The 20232-nt window shown below is 40.7% G+C and overlaps 1 protein-coding gene across 1 annotated transcript in view; it reads left to right on the forward strand.

The window, feature by feature from the left end:
• The window catches only part of galnt9 (polypeptide N-acetylgalactosaminyltransferase 9), a 120040-nt gene that overhangs the window by 31220 nt on the left and 68588 nt on the right, over nt 1-20232 (forward strand). Inside the window, exons 3-4 of the mRNA XM_087848892.1 lie at nt 863-1029; nt 17821-17995. Coding sequence (XP_087705018.1) covers nt 863-1029; nt 17821-17995 — 342 coding nt within the window. The remainder of the gene's footprint in view (nt 1-862; nt 1030-17820; nt 17996-20232) is intronic.

The raw sequence follows: 20232 nt of genomic DNA on the forward strand, positions 1-20232 counted from the left end.
GTTTAAGAGTTGGCGGTTCGCCTTGTGATCAGAAGGTTGCCGGTTCGAGCCCCGGCTCGGACACTCTCGGTATTGTGTCCATGGTCAAGACTTTTCGCCTACTGGTGAGGGGCCGATGGTGCGATATGGCAGCCTCACCTCTGTCAGTCTGTCCCAGGGCGTGCAATCCATTATTATTTAAACCAACTGTTAACTGTATATTTCTGTACATTTACGTATTATGATTCATATTGCCACATTCAGTGACCTTGTTTATAGGTAATTTCATTGTTTGATCACGTTAAAATGTTCCTAATTTACTGTCTAAAAGCACTTCGAAAAATCCCATGTAAAATGAGCGCAACAAACTCTATTTTCATTACTGAAAATAACTGTATTTTCATGAGAAAGTTATTTTCTGTTATTTTACGGTCGTATTTTGGCGCCCCAGCTGCCGCAATATTACTGTTTTTTTAGGATTTGTTTTTTTCCCTATTTATAGGTAATTTCATTGTTTAATCACATTAACATGTTCCTAATTTAATGTTTAAAATCACTTGAAAAGGCAGAATCCCATGTAAAATTAGCGCAACAAACTGTATTGTCATTACTGGAAATAACCGTATTTTTATGAGGAAGTTATTTTCTGATTTTTTACGATAGTATTTTGGCGCCCCAGCTGCCAGAATATTACCGTTTTTTAAGATTTTTTTTTAACAGTGTGTATAAAACTCACAATCTACCTTGCAGCAAGCAACCGCTTCTTGAATATACTCTTTGTCTTCTCTAATATATTCATATTAATCCTTTGAAGGAAAAATGCAGTTAATAAAGTCAGCGTAGGTTTAATATCGGTGAATAATCTTTGCGTTTCTTTTATCAGGTGTAAGCAGATGACGTACCCAGAGGACCTTCCTCAGATCTCAGTAGTCTTCATCTTTGTGAATGAGGCTCTGTCAGTGATCCTGCGCTCCGTCCACAGTGTGGTCAATCACACACCGGCACACCTGCTGAAGGAGATCATCTTGGTAGATGACAACAGTGACAGTGGTAAGACCTTTCACGGTTTTATTAATATAATATATTTTAATTCTCTTTAAAAAATACCAGTATAGTTGTTTTTCTGTTGAGGTCAGTCTTTGTTCTTTAACATTAACTGACAGCTTTAATTTAAATCTAGCCAGTTACAGTATTTCCTTATTGCAACATGTTTTTGTTTTTTGTATCAGGATCCATCTCTAAGTTTATTCTCGGACAGGGAATTTAAAAAACAATCTTATGGTTTGCTTATTCAGTTGAGACAGCCACTTTATTTATCTCTGGCTGTCTTCTCTCATGGAGCAGTTTTTAAATTCATGTCTGAATTGTTGGTCTGTTTATGCTACGGTATATTTTAGTATTTTCTTATGTGTTGTTCCACACTTTCCTGAGTTTTTTATGTGTGTTTGGGTTCGTGAGTAACGGTTGAGGTGATGGCAAACCCCTGAGGGTAAACACTTGAGCACCAGGTTTTAAAATAGCATAAAAAAAGTGGGGAGGGAGCAGGGATGGATTTGTCTCATCTACACTGCCGTGTACTACTGTCTCCATGGCGATGTGGGCAAATCCTTCAGTGGTCTCCACTCCTCGGCGCCCACAGCAGCTGACGATGCTTAGCTTCATCTCCCCAAAGCTTTCCTGTTTGGAGAGCGAGTCACAATGAACTAGATTCCAGACCACGCTTGGCCCTTCCTCACTTGGCACTGAGTAGCAAGCCTGCCTCCCTCAGGCTGGCAGAAGAAAAGGACGCATAAATAACATACTAAAAGAAGGCAAACCAGGAGTCACCACTGGCACATTTCCATTCCCCACTAAGCCTCTAACTGCCGACCATTAAAGAGGGAGGCTTTAAAAGTCAGCGAACAGAGAGAATGGAGTCTGACCTCATGTCTCATTATATCGGCTTGACTGTAGTAGTAAACAAAACCTCTCCAGTGACTTCGTCAGTGGATTATTTTCAAACGAGGAACAGTTGTTATTATTTAGTAGTACGAACGCTCGGGCTAATTGGGTTGGCATGTGTTCTGCAGTCATTTCCCTTTGAAATAAACTTGGCTTCCTGTCTTTTTTATTCTTTCCTGCTTTTTAGACCATGTGTCTCGCCTTCATAGTGTTCACCTATGTTTCCTACTAGCTGCTCAGTCACACTACAGTAAAGATAGGACAGCAACCTCCATCCAGCTAGAAGCAATTGGTGGCTGCCCCGTGATTCAAATGAATATTTTTGCATTTAGCAAGTGATTGCAAGTAATTACGATAACCAACTGGGTGCCCAGTGTATGCACATGCAAAGTCCTCAACCTCTGGGCGACTAATAGGGGTGGATTTTAAAAATCAATTTCCCAATTTGACTCGATTTTAGTTTGAACAAAGCGATTGTGATTCATCAAATCCTGAATCGATTTTGAAATCTAAATGTGTTTTGCCAGAAATGCCAGAATCTCAACTTCAAGCTCACAAAACTGTTTTATCAACTGACAAACAGCTAAAACAGCAAATGATTGAAGAGCAGGTAAACGCATGCCACAAAAAGATATGAACACAAAGCGCGACCCGACGACGATCTCACAGATTCTGAAGCTGCAGGTTTCGTCACTCTCCAATCCAAATTCATCAAAGACAAGAAAGCCTCATTTTAAAATGATGCCAAATTGCAAAACGCTTAGCTGTCTCTCTCTCTCTTTTTTTTTTTTTGCCTGTCCCATTTGGTTCTTTAGCCGTCAGAATTGTTGTCTGAAGACCAACAAGGATACCCAATGGATTTATTTTGCCAAATGGATCATCATGACATTGCCGTATTGGTCCATCTGATTGACTTTTGTTTTTATTATTTATTTGATTTTATTTTCAGTTGTTACAGACGGGACAGACATGAGTGAGGGATAGGAAAGGGAGAAAGAAAGAGGAAGGAAAAGAAAAACAGAAGGGGAGAGGGACAGTGAGAAAGGGGGGAAAAAATATCTCCGGGATCACCTGTTGAGAGAGAAAGAATAGAAAAAAACAAAGCAACATACTAAACACAACACCATCGCATTAATCTAGCTAAGTGTAAACAGCAGTAAATACTAAATATTGAATGTTGTTGTGCAGCACGCAGGACCAACAGCACACAATGTGCTTTGAAGTAGCAGCCAAGAAAGGTGTGATTTAAGTCTACAAACAGTGAACACCTGTGTGCACACCTGTGTGGATCGGCGCGCTTGTATTCAAATGGTTTCCCCATGTAATGGTCTGCAAGAGGATGTAGAGAGCCATAGCCCTGCCCCCCAGGGCATGAAGCAGGCATGGAGGAGATCCAGGCCCCAGACATCCAGAGGCCCCAGAGTGCGAGAGCCAAAGGAGGACCACCGGAGGGGCATCCGTGCCACCCTCATGGAAAGGGCTGAGGATCCCCAGACGAGGGGTGACCCAGTAGCCACCGGGCAGAAGCTAGAAGGGGCTGCACCGGCTTAGCTGTGTCTCTAATTAAACCTCTGTAACTTTGCTCTGCTTCGCTTCAGCAGCATTAGGTAATGTTCATATGTTGATTCGTGGTTTTCCTCAGTTTTTGTTCTACTGCAGAATATTTTAAGGCGGTTATCTGCCATAGAAAGCCAGGCCAGACAAATCTTCATGTTTTCTGTGTTTTTTATCTTCAGTTACTTTGACACAAATGCACCTGCTGTGATGCTCAAACCTATGGTGAAGTCTCACGAGTGTCAGCTTTGTTTTATATATACATATAAAATATGGATATGTAATGATAAATGATCACAATGACAATATTTTTGACTGAGTCAAAATTGAATCGATTGAATCGAATCAGAATCGAATCAGTTATAGAAATCAGTGACGATACCCAGCCTGGTAACCACTTTTAATTGCAAAGGGATTGTGCAGGTCGCCTGCACATGATTGCAGTCCAATTTATAGAGGAAGAGCGATTGCCAGAAAATTTCAGTAAATCCAAGTCAGCTGTGCCAAGCTTCTATGTGTTTCTTTGCAGTAGGGGACTCAGCTCTGCTGGCTGTATTCTGGTCATTTTCTCATGCATCTTAGGTTTTCCAGCACAGATCTTTTTCTGATTTATTCTAGCTTATTACTACATTATTATAAACAGCTGCAAGTAGTTGTCAACTTGACTACATTCAAGTGCAAACTGATGGCCCTGGTAGCAGGTTGAAGTGCCAAAGTTGTTCTGAACACTGCAAGTGTTGGTGAACGGTCACAGACCTGGTCAACATCTTCAAAGCAGCCATTTCAAAGGCATCTGGTCATGTCACAGTCTCCACTTGCTGTTTTGTCTAGTGCGATTGTTTCTTGTCCAGTACCTGCCTGTGTTAGCTGTCTCTTCTTTAAGGTTCTCATTCAAAGAGTGTAGGACACTTTAATGCAGCCAGTCAGTCAGCAGCATTTGCAAAACAAATACATAATTAGGTTGCATTTCTAAGTACACGGCTACGTGTAGAACTCCTTCAAAAATCTAATTTTGAAGCAATTACCTAAAGAAAAAGAAAAAAGAGGGAATCAATTATGTATTTGTGAAGTAATAAAATCTGGGTTTACAAGGTTTTTATCCATTCATAATCATTCATTTTGACTGATAAAAGCATTGCATGGATTCAACATTTCCCTTCAGTCCTGTAGTTTTACCAGTATTCAACTCACTCTTTTGATTTTAGCTTCATCTTTATTGTGTTTTGATCCATGTGCATGGTTCAGCAAAAAAAGTAACGAATGCTGCATCAAACATAAAGTAGCAAAACATAAAGCTGCCATTCTTTTCCAAGTTATTTCACCCCAGAATCGTGGCCACTGCAGGAATGGAAGCTTGTCAAAACCGTCACAATAAAGTTGTCTCTGCTGAAAACAGACAAATTTAGGCTACGTCCACACGTACCCGGGTAATTTTGAAAACGCAGATTTTTCTATGCCTTTGCACCTTTCGTCCACACGTAAACTGCGTTTTTGGTCACTGAAAACAGAGATTTTTAAAAACTCCGGCCAGGGAGGATATTTTCTAAAACTCCGTTTTTGCATTTACGTGTGGACGAGAAAAACGGAGAAAACTCAGCGTCAAAGGTGTGCGCATTTTTTGACGTCACACTGTGCGCCACGTTGTTTCGGTGAAATGAATTTCTACAATACTGTTACTGTTACTTGTCTCTGCAGTGTTTAAATGCTTACATATACACACACAGTTACTGTCCCTCCACACATACGACTCGGTTCTGCTTCTATGCCCCAGCTTTGTTTACTTTTTTTTTTTTTTGACTTCTGATTGGCCAACATTTCTGCACGGTTAGGAATATAGCACCACCTGCTGCTTTGGTATGTTCCTAGCAGCGTTTTCCTTCATTTCTGCCTTTACGTGTGTACGGGATTATTTTTTAAAACGAAAACGGAAAATCTCCGTTTTCAAAAATACCCGTGTACGTGTGGACGTAGCCTAAAACTGCTGTAAAAGAGGTTAACGTTAGTCTGCAGACATCACACTACACGACTAACAGCATGTGACTGCACTGTGCTTTAATTGACCACTTGCCTCATTCATCTGTAATGAAAGGTCAGTTTCAGGTCATTATCGCATCCATCAGCTTCTCTTAGTGCGTGTTTACCAACACTGATGATAATTTGTGCAGATGTGTGAGCGGTGTCTTGGGAGTTGCGGTGCTGTGACATTAGAAAATTAACATGCGGACTGGACTGTTTGACCTTTAGTGGCTGCCTCTTACTGTCCCTGCTCGTTTAAGTAAAACTCAGTGAAATGAACTGAGGCGCAGCCACTCCTGGAGCAATGAATCACACACAGGAAACGTGTTTGCCAGCCACGGCGACACATTTTCTTCACTGTGACATTTGTTTGATAACAGGTAGCACTGCTTCTAGTGTGCTGTACTAAATGTGCCCTTCCCCATTGATGAGCTGTGGCCGTGTGTGTCAGTCAGGATGACTCCAGTTCATAGCTGTTCATAATGCTAGCAGCAAGGAAAGACTCAATGAGGCCTACAGTATTAAATTCCAGCAGATACCATCATAAATTGATAACTTAATGATTCATATAATGAAAACACGATATAAACTGAAAGCCATGTTGATTACAGCTTGTAATATACATTTCAAGTCAATACTGAATTGCTTTAAACGTTGCATACATTAAATCAGATTTATGCTTCAGAACAGACGCCATGGTCATTAGCAAAGAGCAAGAAATTCCTCTCACAGACGATTAATTAGGCAAAGAAAACGCACTGAATACACAATTATATACATTTCTTTTTGTTTGAATGGAACTGAGTCCTCATTTGCAGAAATAATTAAGGAACAAGAGTTTTCTTTGGTTAAATTTGCAGCAGGAAGCAGAAATCTAGAAAAATAGATACACAGCCTTCCTCCTGCAGCTTTTCTTTCTCTGCTCTAAGCTCCTCCCACCAGCAAAGGCGTGAAACAAATATACGAATAAGAGGTTCGCACAATGCAGAACTCCATTTCTTTATTAACTGCATCTAGTAGTCTCAGAAAAAGGGGTTGGCGATATATCAAATTTACTCAATGTATCGCTGGTTTTTCCAAGTATGATGGTTCAAATGGTTTTATTGTAACCGTCGAGTATAAATCGCCATGCGTGTTGTATTCTGTTGAAACTATTGCTGCAAAATGTAGCAAATTTATTCCACCAGCTGAAAAGTCATCCATTGCAAAGTTATCACTGTTTTAAACTCTGCATATCAACGTCTCCCCACACAGAAAACGTTCAATAAACCAGCTGTGACGTCTGTGACTGTTCTTGGTCAGTCGTTTCATATCACCATTTGAGGTCGCTACATTTTTTTGTCTTATAATTCTTATATGTTACAATCAAAAAAAGATCACCTTTGTAATTTCACTTGTTTTCTTTTGTCTCGTGAATTATTGCTTTATTGTTGCTATTTGTTTGTTAAAACCACAGATAGAGATTTACTGTGACAATACTGCCATTTGTGAAAACATCTGTGTGCAGCTGATGGTTAAATGTTTTTTAATTCATTCAGATTTTTTGCATTCAAAGTAGAAAACAAATATGGAATGGTCAATTTGAATGATTATACCAGTGCAATTTTAGGTACTATATGCTTCAAAATAACATTTGTTTTTGAATGTTATTTAAACACATCATGATATTCATCGTGTGTTGTGATGTAGCCAAAAAATATTGTGATTTTAGAGTTTCCTCATGCTACCCTGCCCTACTCAGAATAAATACGTCGCTCTAACTGTCATGAACCGAAGTTCAGTACACAAGCTGGACCCAGAAGCAGAGACAACACGCACAGGAGTACGAAAAATAAACTTTATTTCAACTAAAGGTGCCCCGGAAGGGTCAAAGGAAAACACGCGAGAAACTAGAAAAACCAAGGGACCGGGGGATGAGTTACGCAGGAACGCCGTAATCGGGACTGTGGGAGGAGTCAAAGCGGGGTCGTGGGAGCCGGAGGGAGGGGTGAGGGTCCGCGGGGGAGCTCCAGGAAAGTAGAGGTGATTGGTACCGGAGGCGATCCAAACTCCAGACGGGCAGGTGGCTCAAAAACACGCCGAGCTGTTACCGCTGTGAGATGACTAACGGACTGGCGTGGAGCAGCTGGCTGGGCTGGATCAAATAGTCCACCTGATAATCGCCTGAGATGGGATGCAGGTGTGGAGTTAACAGCCACACCCGTGGGCGTGGGCATCCCATCAGCTCCTCAGACACCGGGCCGCGGACCATGACACTAACTTAGTTATCTTAAATAAGTTCTGGGAACATAAAAAATTAAATTAAACTGTCCTATATAACACATGGTGGTGAAGGTGTGCATGGATTTTTTTTTCCTGTTTTAAAAATAAGTCATACGCCTGACTTCAGTCTCACCCAAGTGTAAGACGTGATCTTGTGTGAGTCTTTGAGACGTCTGTGTCATCACAGCGCCTTGAGGCGACTTTTGTTGTGATTTGGCGCTATATAAATAAAATTGAATTGAATTGAATTGAATTGAATCAGCTTCATTTTTCTTTTCCTGACAAAAACAGGAAGAAATTGCTCAATAATAATAATGATTCTAACTAAAACTCATGCAAATTGATGTTTATTTATTTCTTTTTTCATAAAAGGTTCAAGAAACAATTAAAAAAATGTAAATGTTCTTTGTTTCATGGTTCAGGCGTTACAGGTTTATCCTGGGATTGCAATCGTGCTCTCTCAGGGGAAACTCTGGCCCATCGCACCACCACGTCTTACTTCCTGTGTTAACCTTTTTACCCTTTTAGTCTGGACTGATAAAACTTTCTAGGCTTTCTAAATCCAGATAACAGAGCCTACAGTAGCTACAGGACTCTAGTTCCCTCTCATTTCACTTCCAATATATTGAAAGACTAGCGTAGACTTTTTTCCCCTAACGATGTCAAAAGGCATTTTGCCTGCCACAACTTTTACAGCTTTCAGTCATTGCTTGCAGCAAACAAGCTGTACAGTATCTCTAGCAATTCATCTGTCAGTTATTCAGAGAAAATCAAGCAAGATGTTGAGCGATAAGAATTTTAAATGAAGCAGATTCACAGACATTAAGATCAGGTACGTTAGAAGAGGAAAAGATCAAACACCAACCAGTTTGCTGTCATGCTGTTCCCAATAAATGTGCGAGAGGTGGGTGACCTCAATATTGCTGACATGCTGCAGCACAAATCATTTCTGCAACTCTGAAGTCTGTTGACAAAAACGTTTTCCACTTACAGTGACGAACCGTACTGTACTCTGACGCAGCGCTTCAGCTGGAAGCTTTCGTGTCAGGATGACAAGCACATGATTCCTTTTTTTAATATTTAATCCATCAACACATTACTTGTGGTGAGCCAGTTTACCCATTAGGTAACTTTACTATTCTGCTCATGATTGATGAAAGCGATCGATATCTGGCCTGTTCGGGGATCGGTGTCGGAGACAAGTCAATAAATCCAGAGTTAAAAGAATGTGGCCTGTGGTTTGTGTTGCACAAGTTAAATCTCTTTCCTCTGAAGGTGATCATTTTACTTCGCCAGACAAAAACATAATTAAGAGGTGGTCTGAGGCTGGTCTTATTGGAGGAGAAAATCCTGGGGGTTAATTTTAATAGACTGCCAGTTAGACATCTCTTTGGACAGCAGGAAGGAGCGAATGTTCAGGCTTTAAAAAGAATGTTCAGTAACACTTCATCATCCACCCTTAACACAGCACTCTATAATCTCCCATGACTTCCAGGGATTCGTGGTGTTCCTTGCACAGTAGAGTATGTATTCATTTAAATTCACAGTATGATGGATAGTTATCCTCTGCCATGTTGCATTGCCAGTACTTTAAAATGTATTCCCAGCTCCATAACTCTCTTCCGATGGATGCATTCCAGCGTTTTATTTGCAAGGATCAGAGAGAGTCCCATAACTTTTCTTCTTTCCAGCAAAGCCTAGTAATTATTACACCCTAATAGCTTTTATTGTATTGTAGCTGCAGGGTAGACTGATGATGAAGGAGCCTCACTGCACAGGTCCGAAACCTGCTATGGGTGCAATCAGAACTAAGCTGCTGAGGTGCTTTACAATGCAGCTTCTAACAGTGACTGATTTAAATTCAATAAGATGAACCCTACAAACCTTATAGTTCATGAATTATTGTACGTGATGTTATTATTAAATTCCCACAATGTTTTCGTCTGTATCCATCCCTTTGTGATCCTTTAAAGAGCTGGATAAAAAGTAGATGAAAGAGAAAAAGACAAACTTTAATAAGTCCAGCTTTTGCAGGATGAAATGCTTCTTACCGTTTGGGACACATTAAAGGGGCATCAACACAGAAAGTGACTAGCAGTGGCCAGAGACCACAGGAAGTCAATGTGAACATTCAACCTTCAAGTTATGACAGGCACAGTAACTGCTGGTTACATGGAGTGGGGGTATCCCAAGTTAAACCTCTCAATACACTGGAGACAGCAGTTATCTGGTGGTGGTTAGGGACCAACTGCTACAAAGTGATGCATAGCAAACACATTCCCTCTTCTGTGGGAGCTCCTCAATCGTTACCTTTTCCATCCATCTATTTGTTATCTTATTCAGAGTTCAGCTTCTATAGGGTGAGAGATGAGTACACCGTGGATGGATCGCCAGCGTGTCGCAGTGCTGAGAGACAGACAGACATTTGCACTCACAGTGCCAATTTAGAATCATCAATTAACCTAACCTCACTAACTGCGTGTCTTTGGACTGAGGGAGGAAGCCAGAGTACCTGGAAAGAACAGACGCAGGAAGAACATGACATGCAAACTACACCCAGAAAGGCCCTGATGCTGGATTAGAACCCAGGACCTTTTTACTAGGGGTGCAACAATACTCGTATTGATATTGAACCGTTTGATACAGTGCTTTCGGTTCGATACGCATATGTATCGAACAATACAAAATCTTTTATTTATTTTATCAACTTTTCTTCTGACGATGCTGTCTGTGTTGAGCGCTCAGTGGATCTGCGTTCGACTACTCCGCCTAGGCTGCACTGTCGAGCGCAGATCCACTGAGCGCAGCGCAAGCTAGCAAGACAAAAGCTAAGCTAAGGTCGTTGCAACATGGCAAATTGAACCTCCCCCACCCTCATTCAGATGTGGCCTTTGGGACTATTTTGGTCTTCATGTGAAGTATGACCCTGAAGGTAAGCGCATCATGGACAAAAGTAAAACAGTATGTCGGATGTGCCACGCAATGCGCAATTACATGGGTGGGAACTAGTGCGTTAGCGCAGTTAGCTCGTTAACGTGTTGACACCGTCCAGCCTTGTTAACGGAGATTTGCCGTGTTGTGGCGTTAACTTCATTTCAGATTAACGCTGACAGCACTAGTGGGAACACAATGAATATGACTGCACATTTACGCCGACATCATCCTAGTGCAAAGACAAGTGGAAGCAGACAAAAACAACAAGCTACAAACTTTAGCCGAGTCATTTAGACAGCCATTAGCACATGATTCTCCTTATGGGGACCTGATATGTTTAATATGCTGCTGAGAATATAGCCCAGAAGAAGCGTATAGTATAGCTTTTATTTTGGAAAGAGACATTTCTCTGTAATAAACTCTCTTTTCCAAAGATGAGTGATTCCTCGATCAGATAGATTTATTTTTTATTACTTTGTTGTTTCAGCAACATTAAATTTAAAAACTGTACTTTTGAGTTAAAAAATATATTTATAATTTTAATAAATTACAAATTAAAAAGGCATGAACATTTTTTTTTATCGAAAAAATATTGAACCGTGACACCAAAGTATCGAACTGAACCGTGAATTTTGTGTATCGTTGCACCCTTACTTTTCACCTACCTACACAACCATGGTGCACATCATTACCAATTTATAAATGGGGAAAAAAGTCATAAAATCATTGACTTTTCTCTTGACTTTTAATTTGAGTGATTTTGATTCAAATTAATCGAAATCATCTCACCCTGTCAGGATGAATGTTCTAAATGACCACCTCATATGTGTCATCAGAGGAGGTACTCAAATAGTTTACTGCTGTAAATGACCCACAGCAGACCTGACAGTTCAATGCTTTTCAGCATACTTGCTTTATTAACTTAGACGCTGTGCACACAGCGGCTGCAGCTTTGCAGCTTAGCTGCACACATCACCATCTCTAACAACCACAGACAGACAGCACAGCTTTTTATGCCAGAGAGTTGGGATTGCAGATGCTGTGCAGGTGCGTCCATCTCTCAGACCACGCCCCGCCACAACTACAAACACAGAAAAGATGTATGTCATCACAGTCACAAATATTAAAAAGTAATTATTTTACAGAAAATGCTTCAGATGACTGCTCAGTAATAGCTGTAGTAGTGGCAAAAGTACCACGGTGTCAAAATAAGAGCAGGGGCAAAGCTGCAATATAAGTACAACCTACTAGTATGCCTTCTAGCTTAGACAATTTTGCAAATTGCCTATTAGGAAAGTTGTATCTAATGCATCTGTATCTGTCTACAAAATGAAAGAATACCCTTTTTTTTTTCTTTAGCTAGGACCCGTGGCGAATATGAGGGGCATCTATTAAATCTCCAAAATTAGATACTTTTGACTGGGTTCCCCTAGGACCTCACCATACTGGTACTTTCAAAAAGCAATATGTAAAATAGAACTAGAAACGAATGATATGAAGTCATTAGGAACTAAATGACAAAATCATGGAAATTAAAATGATGGGAAAAAGCCTCAGGGGTGTGCAGGTACTGCAGTCAGTGGGATTACAGGTTAATTTAGTGTTAAATGCTCGTGCTTTTTTCTGTCTCTTCGAGGGCCAGTAGGATACCAGCAAATTCACCCTCTCTCCCTGCAGCAGTCACCACTGTATGTTAGGACCTTCAGCTAGAAAAAGACTCCTGACAATCCTTCACTATGTCTCCTCAATGACACACAGGGGATTAGACTGCCATTTTTTTTTATACTTTCACCGGCTGATTTATGTTGTGAGCTGAAGTCAGAAGCTAGGTGTGGATGCTGTTCAGAGCCGATGTGCCACACGCTTCCTTATTAATCTCTCCCTCAGAAAGTGGAGCGCTCAGCAGTAACCCAGAGGAGAAGCTCAAACAGCCATCTATCCTCCGACGAAACACAGACAGCAATTTGCACAACTGGCTGTTTACCCATCAAACTTTGTTTCCAGTGATGACAGCCAGCCTCATCCGTGAGAGCAGAGCAGAGACAATATTATAATCCAGTTGGAATAAAGACAAGGAATGCCTTAGGACTACAGTAACTTGTATAGAAATCGTTAACTTGGTCTCATGTGACTAGAATAGAAATACACAACATTAACATAGTGAATGTACTTATAAATCTATACACAGTGTTGGGAAGGTTACTTTTAAAATGTATTCCATTACAGAATACAGAATACATGCCCCAAAATGTATTCTGTAACGTATTCCGTTACGTTACTCAATGAGAGTAACGTATTCTGAATACTTTGGATTACTTAATATATTATCATGCTGTTTACAACTACATGAATGTACTATTGCTGTGATTTATTACTGTTACTGAAGGTCCGCGGCTCCGAACCGTAGTAAAGGGACCTCTGGCTAATACGGTGGGTTCTGTGTCGGGCTCGTAGCCGAAAACTAGCTTTACTTTGTTGTCTGGGTCAACTTTGCTAGCGAGAGACAGAGAGAGGCGTTGAAAGGCTGCTCCAACAGAGCTTATTGTTTTCGGAGGAAAACACGAACACGGTGTACAGTCGAGTCTTAATAGCTTACTTACAACTGGGCTCGTCAGGCTCTCTTCTTGGCTGCAGTGGTTATTATTATATTTACATGCTTCCAGCTCCCGTTTCTGCTCGATGACAGCTCGTACTTTTCCTTTTTCTCCCTCCCTCACACATAACGTGTATGGCAGTCCATTCTCCCTGCAGCACGGACTACACTGCCCATGATGCTACATTCTTTAGAGCTATACCGGTAGCATTCTGCCTATTAGCTTAGCACAAAAACAACAGGCGCTCTCTCACCCAGGAAACACGCAGAGAGAGAGCGTCACCCTGTAACCATGGCAACCGTAACGCTGCCGCCTGGAACAACAGAACGTAGCTGTCAAACAAAACCCAAACAGTCCTGACCCGCCACAATATGAAACAGGGAAGTACCGCCGTGTAATCCATTTATTTCAACAAAGTAACTGTATTCTAAATACCACCTTTTTAAATGGTAACTGTAACGGAATACAGTTACTCATATTTTGTATTTTAAATACGTAACGGCGGTACATGTATTCCGTTACTCCCCAACACTGTCTATACAGAATATTAAAGGAAAAGCTCGTGTTTTCCAGCAGTTTCTAATTAAATGAAACAATTACTGGAAAATTTAAGATGAATTTCTAAGTATTCTTGTGTTTGATATGCTCCCCTTTTGTTTGAATGGAAGCATGTTTTTAGTATGCTCAGAATCAGTGTTCTGCTTCATTATGAATCCTTATTCAACAACAACAACAACAACTTTATTTATAAAGCACTTTAAAACAACCACAGCTGACACAAAGTGCTGTACATTGGAACTGTAAAATAAAATTACATGAGATATAAGTAAAAACCAAATAAAAGAAGAGTGAAATCATTAATTAAATAACTGCTTCAATTAAAAGAGAAACTAAGTCTCGCTGAGGTTAAAAGCCAAGGAATAAAAGTGGGTTTTAAGACGTGATTTAAAAGTGGACAGTGAAGGGGCCTCTCTAACGTGCATGGGCAAATTATTCCATAATTTTGGAGCCACAATAGAGAAGGCCCCGCCCCCTCTGAGCTTCCTCCTGGATCTCGGTACCTCCAGGAGCTCCTCGTCAGCTGACCTGAGAGACCGACAGGGTATGTGTTGATGAAGAAGCTCAGAGAGGTAAGTGGGGGCAAGACTGTGAAGGCATTTAAAAACAAACATAAGAAGTTTAAAATTAACTCTAAAAGACACAGGCAGCCAGTGCAGAGAGGCCAGCACGGGGGTTATATGCTCTCTTTTTCGAGTTCCTGTTAGGAGTCGTGCAGCCGCATTTTGAACCAGCTGCAGACGTGAGAGCAATGACTGACTGACCCCCACATAAAGTGAGTTACAGTCCAGGCGGGAATAAATAAAAGCATGGATCACTGTTTCAAGATGCTGCCTCGAAAGAAAAGATTTTACTCTAGCCAGTCGCCTTGAATGATAGAAACTGGACTTCACCACTGCTCTGATTTGGTTGTCCAATTTAAAATCACTGTCCAACTTAAAACCAAGGTCACATTATTCACAAAGATGCAAAGCAGAGGGTTTTACTGTTCTTCCTCTTTCTTGTGTTTAGTCCTCTCAGACCACTATCAGACATTTTACTTTTGGCTTTCTGGATTCTTCCTGTATTTGGTTTGCAAATTCTGTATCAATGATCAAAGCTTGATGTATTGATCTTCTAATGGCGTACCCACTTTTGGTCTGTCTTACTACACTTTGGATTCCACTGATCGAGTTTCTATCAGACTAAATGTTTTAGATTGCTGTGCTCTGTCTGCTTTGAAACCTTCAGTGTATCCGTGGTTTGATGCTGAGAAAGCCTGCAATGCTTTTAAGTAAGCAATATTCTGCTGGTATCCCCTTTATTGCAAGTCAGCAATGGCTGCAAGTTGATTGTCTTGAATAAGCCTCTAACGAGTACATCAAATCCACCGTTGCCCTCTAAAAGATGCTTTAATGGAAGCAATACGACTGAAGAAAACTGAGCTTTTTTTTCAAGTTTCAAACTTCATTTCAAGTTCTGAATGATTCAACTCAGTTTAGTTTTATTCATATAAATATCATTTATCTGATAAGACAAAGATAGCACGAGACAGCTGTAGTTATAGCAGATGTTATCATATGAGACTGTGTAAAATGTAGGTGAAAAAACAGAAAGCAATGATTTGCTAATCTCACAAACACATATTTTATTCACAATAGAGCACAGAACATACATTAAATGTTTAAACGGATCAATTTTAATATTTCATGAAAAAATAATTATTGGCTTGTTTTGAATGTGATCGCAGAAACACATTTAAAAGAGTTGGGATAGGAGCAGCAAAAGGCTGGAGAAGTAAATGCTGCTAAAGACGAGAGTTTCTAAGAAGAAAATACAAAATAATATTCTTCAAAATAAAAATTGTAAAAATTACGGAGCCCTGCAGGGGACATGGGAGAAAAAACAAAATTAAGACGGACTTTTGCGAGATCTCGCAAAACAAACTCGGGATCTCGCAAAAGTTTTAGCCGCATTCTTCGGAGGCCGCCAGCTCGAAGCCGACCGGGAGGTCAAGGCACGATGTGCTGGGAAAGCGGCGTTCCTCCCGGCTGTAGTAGGTCTCGACCTCCCGTTAGCTTCGAGCTAGTGGATGTCAGATCTCCGAAAACGTCGGAGCACTTTTGCAAATATGTGATGTCTTGTAAACCGAGCAGGTATCTGACGTTTACACAACTACATTCACGCCTCAAAATATCTTAAAAGTGTATTTTGTGACCCAGAAAGAGTAATATTACAACTAAGTAGCTGCCGCCATTGTTGGAATTCAACTTTTGCGAGATCTCGCAAAAGTTTTGCGAGATCCCGAGTTTGTTTTGTGAGATCTCGCAAAAGTCCGTCTTAATTTTTTTTTCTCCCATGTCCCCTGCGGGGCTCCGTAAAAAATTTTGAGTATCTCATCATCTACAGTTTATAATATCATCAAGAGATTACGATCATCTGGAGTAATCTCTGTGTGCAAGAGACATTAAAAACAGGCATGATTTTGTTGAGGAAATCAGTGCAGAGGCTCAGGAACACGGTTGGTTAAAGCCCTGCATGCAAAGAAAAAGTCGCATGTTTTTGAAAAACATGCACAAATCATCTAAACTAAAGAGCAGAGAGGCCATCCAGCTTAATCTCAGCAGTCATTTCAGAAGCGTCCTTCATCGGAGCTGCATTAATGCCTATGGAATTGGCAGCTTGCACATCTAGAAAAGCATCTAGACGTGCTGTACAGCATTTTTTAAGAAAAGGACTTGCATATTTCAGTAAGACAATGGTGCACGACCACATACTGCTGCATAGTGCAGATTTAGCAAATACATGGCTTCATACCAAAAGAATCTGAGTGCTTAACGTTCCCGCCTGCGGTCAGATCCTTTCACCAGCTTAAAACATTCCTCGTCTAAAAGTCCACCAGCTGCTCCCCTCAGTTCCCAGACACTTGCAGACTGTTGCTGAGAGATGAGAGCGGTAAACACAGTAAGCATAGTTCAGTCGTAACTTTCGTTAGCCGTGTTGCTTCCATCAAATTCAAAATGAGTTTCGATTTTTTCTTAAAATTGTACCTTTGCTCGGTTTAAAGACTTGATCTGTTCTATTTTGAATAAAATGTGTGTTGATGAAATTTGCAGTTCATTGCATTTTGGCTTTATTTCCCTTTTACACAGGGTCCCAACAGAGAATCGGACATTGTGGAGTTAGCTGTAAGAAAGCTGATGTATTTCACAGCCAGTACACACTGATGTGAAAATGCTTCAGTTTAACTTGGAGAGTGCAGGAAACTAAAACTGACAGCTGGATATTTGACTTGGTGACAAACTGCTTGCTGCACAAGTCGACATATTTAGTGTCAGGATCCCAGATGTTTCCCTCTTCTTCTTGTTGATGCCTCGGGTCTTATTTCTCGTATGCTCAGCCTTTCAGCTCACACAGATTTGTTCTGGGTACCTTAGTCCCATTTGTAGTACATCATACCACACTGGAGGGGTGAAGGAGGTATATAATCATGTTTTTCTGATTTTTTTTGGTCTCCTAGCAGAAGTAACTGACCAGGAGGCACCATGACCACATGTAAAGTCACCAGAATCAGTTGTCTTTACCTGTGGGATGGGCAGGACTCTGTTAGGCTCTGTCTCTCTGTTTGACTGAGCTGGCAAACCTCAGTCACTGATAAGCACACATTCATGAATCACTGAGTAAAGCTTCAAACTCCGAGTAGATGAGGTGTGCGTTTGATGAGAGCTGGGTTGGCTAAGAAAGTAATGCTGCTGATTGCTCTTGCTGATCAGTACTTAGTAAAGACAAGTAATGGCTTTTTAGTGAGTAATACGAATAACTGATTGCATTTGGTGATCACTATTTCTCTTTAGGTGTAATCTAAAAGTTAAACACTCTGAAAGGGGAAAGAAGGGATTTTCTGAGCTAAAACTCACTGACTACAGCGACCTTGTTAATGTTTTCCTGTTGTCATGTGGGTGTCTTTTAAAGGAGGGCTCTCTCTCTCTCTAATCTCTTCCAGTGGAGCTGAAATTCAACTTGGATCAGTATGTGAACAAGCGCTACCCAGGCCTCGTGAAGATTGTGAGAAACAGCAAGCGGGAGGGTCTGATCCGGGCCCGTATACACGGCTGGAACGCGGCCACGGCTCCCGTCGTCGGCTTCTTTGACGCTCACGTCGAGTTCAACACCGGCTGGTAAGGTCACGTTTAACTTGAAAAGGTCTAAGCCGTTTCTCTGTCCTCTCTCACCTTTGTGCTTTGCTTTTTATGTTTTTTAGAACAGAGGGATGTCATGTAAATTTATTATCACTCAATTATGCAGTCTGGTCTGATCTAAGCGTTCTGATAAAACTCCAGGCGAGGTTCTAACCGAGGCAGCGTTTTTCAGGACAGTGGCGCTTGTTATGCAGAAGGGTTTCTAGCTGGTAATCCTTTTCCTTTTTGCATTTCCTTTTTTAAATTGTAAGAATCACTTTTGGTTAGAGCTGGAAAAAAAGACAGCCCGGCTAATATGGCATTACCTGTCGAGCAAATACACACTTACGACAAGTGAGAGCGAGTCAACCACTGTGAAATGTGCGAGTGAGTGTAATTAAAGAGGTAGCTCAAATGTTGTGCATTTCAAAATTATTTTACTTGAGGGCTCTGGGCTCATTTTGCAATATGAAATTACTTCTGGGGGTCTCAGTCCAATGTCTGCCTGCTGCTTAAGTTTAACGGCAAACAAGTAACTCAAAAAGATGTAATTGGCACCTAATTTGAGCCTGTCGTGCCGTCAGTGTCGGAGGAAGCTTTGTTCCCTGGAAGCTGCCTGAGAGTCAAGAAAGGGACAAGGAAGAAGATGAGGACTGAGTCTACAGCATCTCTGAATGCGTTTCGATCTTTACAGCTAAATAGATGCAAGAAATGTAAACACATCCAAATGTGCTATTCAGATTTGTGACAGCTGTCTTCTTAATCATAAACTGGTCAAAAGAAAAACACATGAAATTATGCACATGTCTCTACAATCAGCAGAACTGTTGATCAAACCTCCCAAAATTTGCCAAATAAGTCAAGTCTTGCTTATAATTATGACATTCAGATATTTCCAGTGTATTCAATGCTTCTACAATTAGAACAATAAATGTAAGCAATATATAATCAAGTAAATACTCCTTCACTTCTTCTCTTCACTTCTTTAAAATAAGATGAAAACTGATATTATAATAGACATAACTGATGACAGTCAGTATTTAGTATGACCACCTTTATTCTTTAACACAGCCTGAACTCTTGTAGACAATCTTTCTTGTAATTTCTTTAAACAGGCTTCATTCAAAGTTCTTCCTTGGATGCTGGCTGGCTTTTGTTTCATTCTCTGTCAAGATGATACAAAATTGCTTCAGTATGTTGTGATTCGGGCTCTGGGGAGGTCAGTCCATGGCTGATGTTGTGTGTTTTTCCAATCATACGTGCTTTTACTGCATTGGCGCTGTGTTTGGGATCATAGGCTACGTTCACACTGCAGGTCTTAATGCTCAATTCCGATTTTTTCATCAAATCTGATTTTTTTGTCTGCTCGTTCACACTACAAATAAAATGCGACAGCAAACGCGCTCTAGTGTGAACGCTCAAAGCGGCCGCATGCGCAAAAGAAGACGTCACACACAACGCGCTCAGTTTAGACCCAGAGCAACAGTATTGTTTGACAGATGGCCCTTAATATAAAGACTTCGGACTTTATGTTTCCCAATTTTTGCTTTAAGTTATTTTGTTATTTACATAATAATGTAAATAACCTAATAATGATCCTTATTGCTGTTTTAGAGGAGCGGTGCTTCAAAGGATAGTTGCAGATTTCTGTCAGAATCTGCAGATTATACAGAACAAATAAAATGTTCACGTTTCTCCAACGTTGTCTTCCCAACAGTTTCACTGACATCTACACTGGATGGCCAGGAAGCGTTCACAATGTCTTCTCGGGCGCTTCTCTGGCATCTGTCTTGTGTCAGTGATGTAAAAGACGGATTTAATGCGACTTGACCGTTCAAACAGAAGTCGCTTTCTGAAACATCAGATATGTATCGGATTCAGTACCACATACGAAAGTGACCCAGATCGGATTTGAAAATATCGGATTTGTGCCGTTCACACTGTCATACCATGATCGGATATGGGTCGCATAGAGTCAAAAAAATCGGATTTGATGCGCTTTTACCTGCAGTGTGAACGTAGCCAGAGTCACACTGACAAATGAAGCTTTTTCCAGCCAAATCTTTTCCAGATGGCACTGCATGATGGATCAAAATCTATGTTCACAATTCAGTTTGGAAAAGTAATGTGTGTTTGTGACAGGCTGCTGTAACAAAGTGTCCAAAGTTACAATTGAATTTGTTTCTTTTTGGGGTTTTTGCTGTTGTTATGGCCCATTTGTCTCACTTGCCACAGAT

Source organism: Neolamprologus brichardi, chromosome 12 (genome assembly GCF_056152115.1).
Source record: "Neolamprologus brichardi isolate AB-2024 chromosome 12, ASM5615211v1, whole genome shotgun sequence".
Taxonomy (NCBI): Eukaryota; Metazoa; Chordata; class Actinopteri; order Cichliformes; family Cichlidae; genus Neolamprologus; species Neolamprologus brichardi.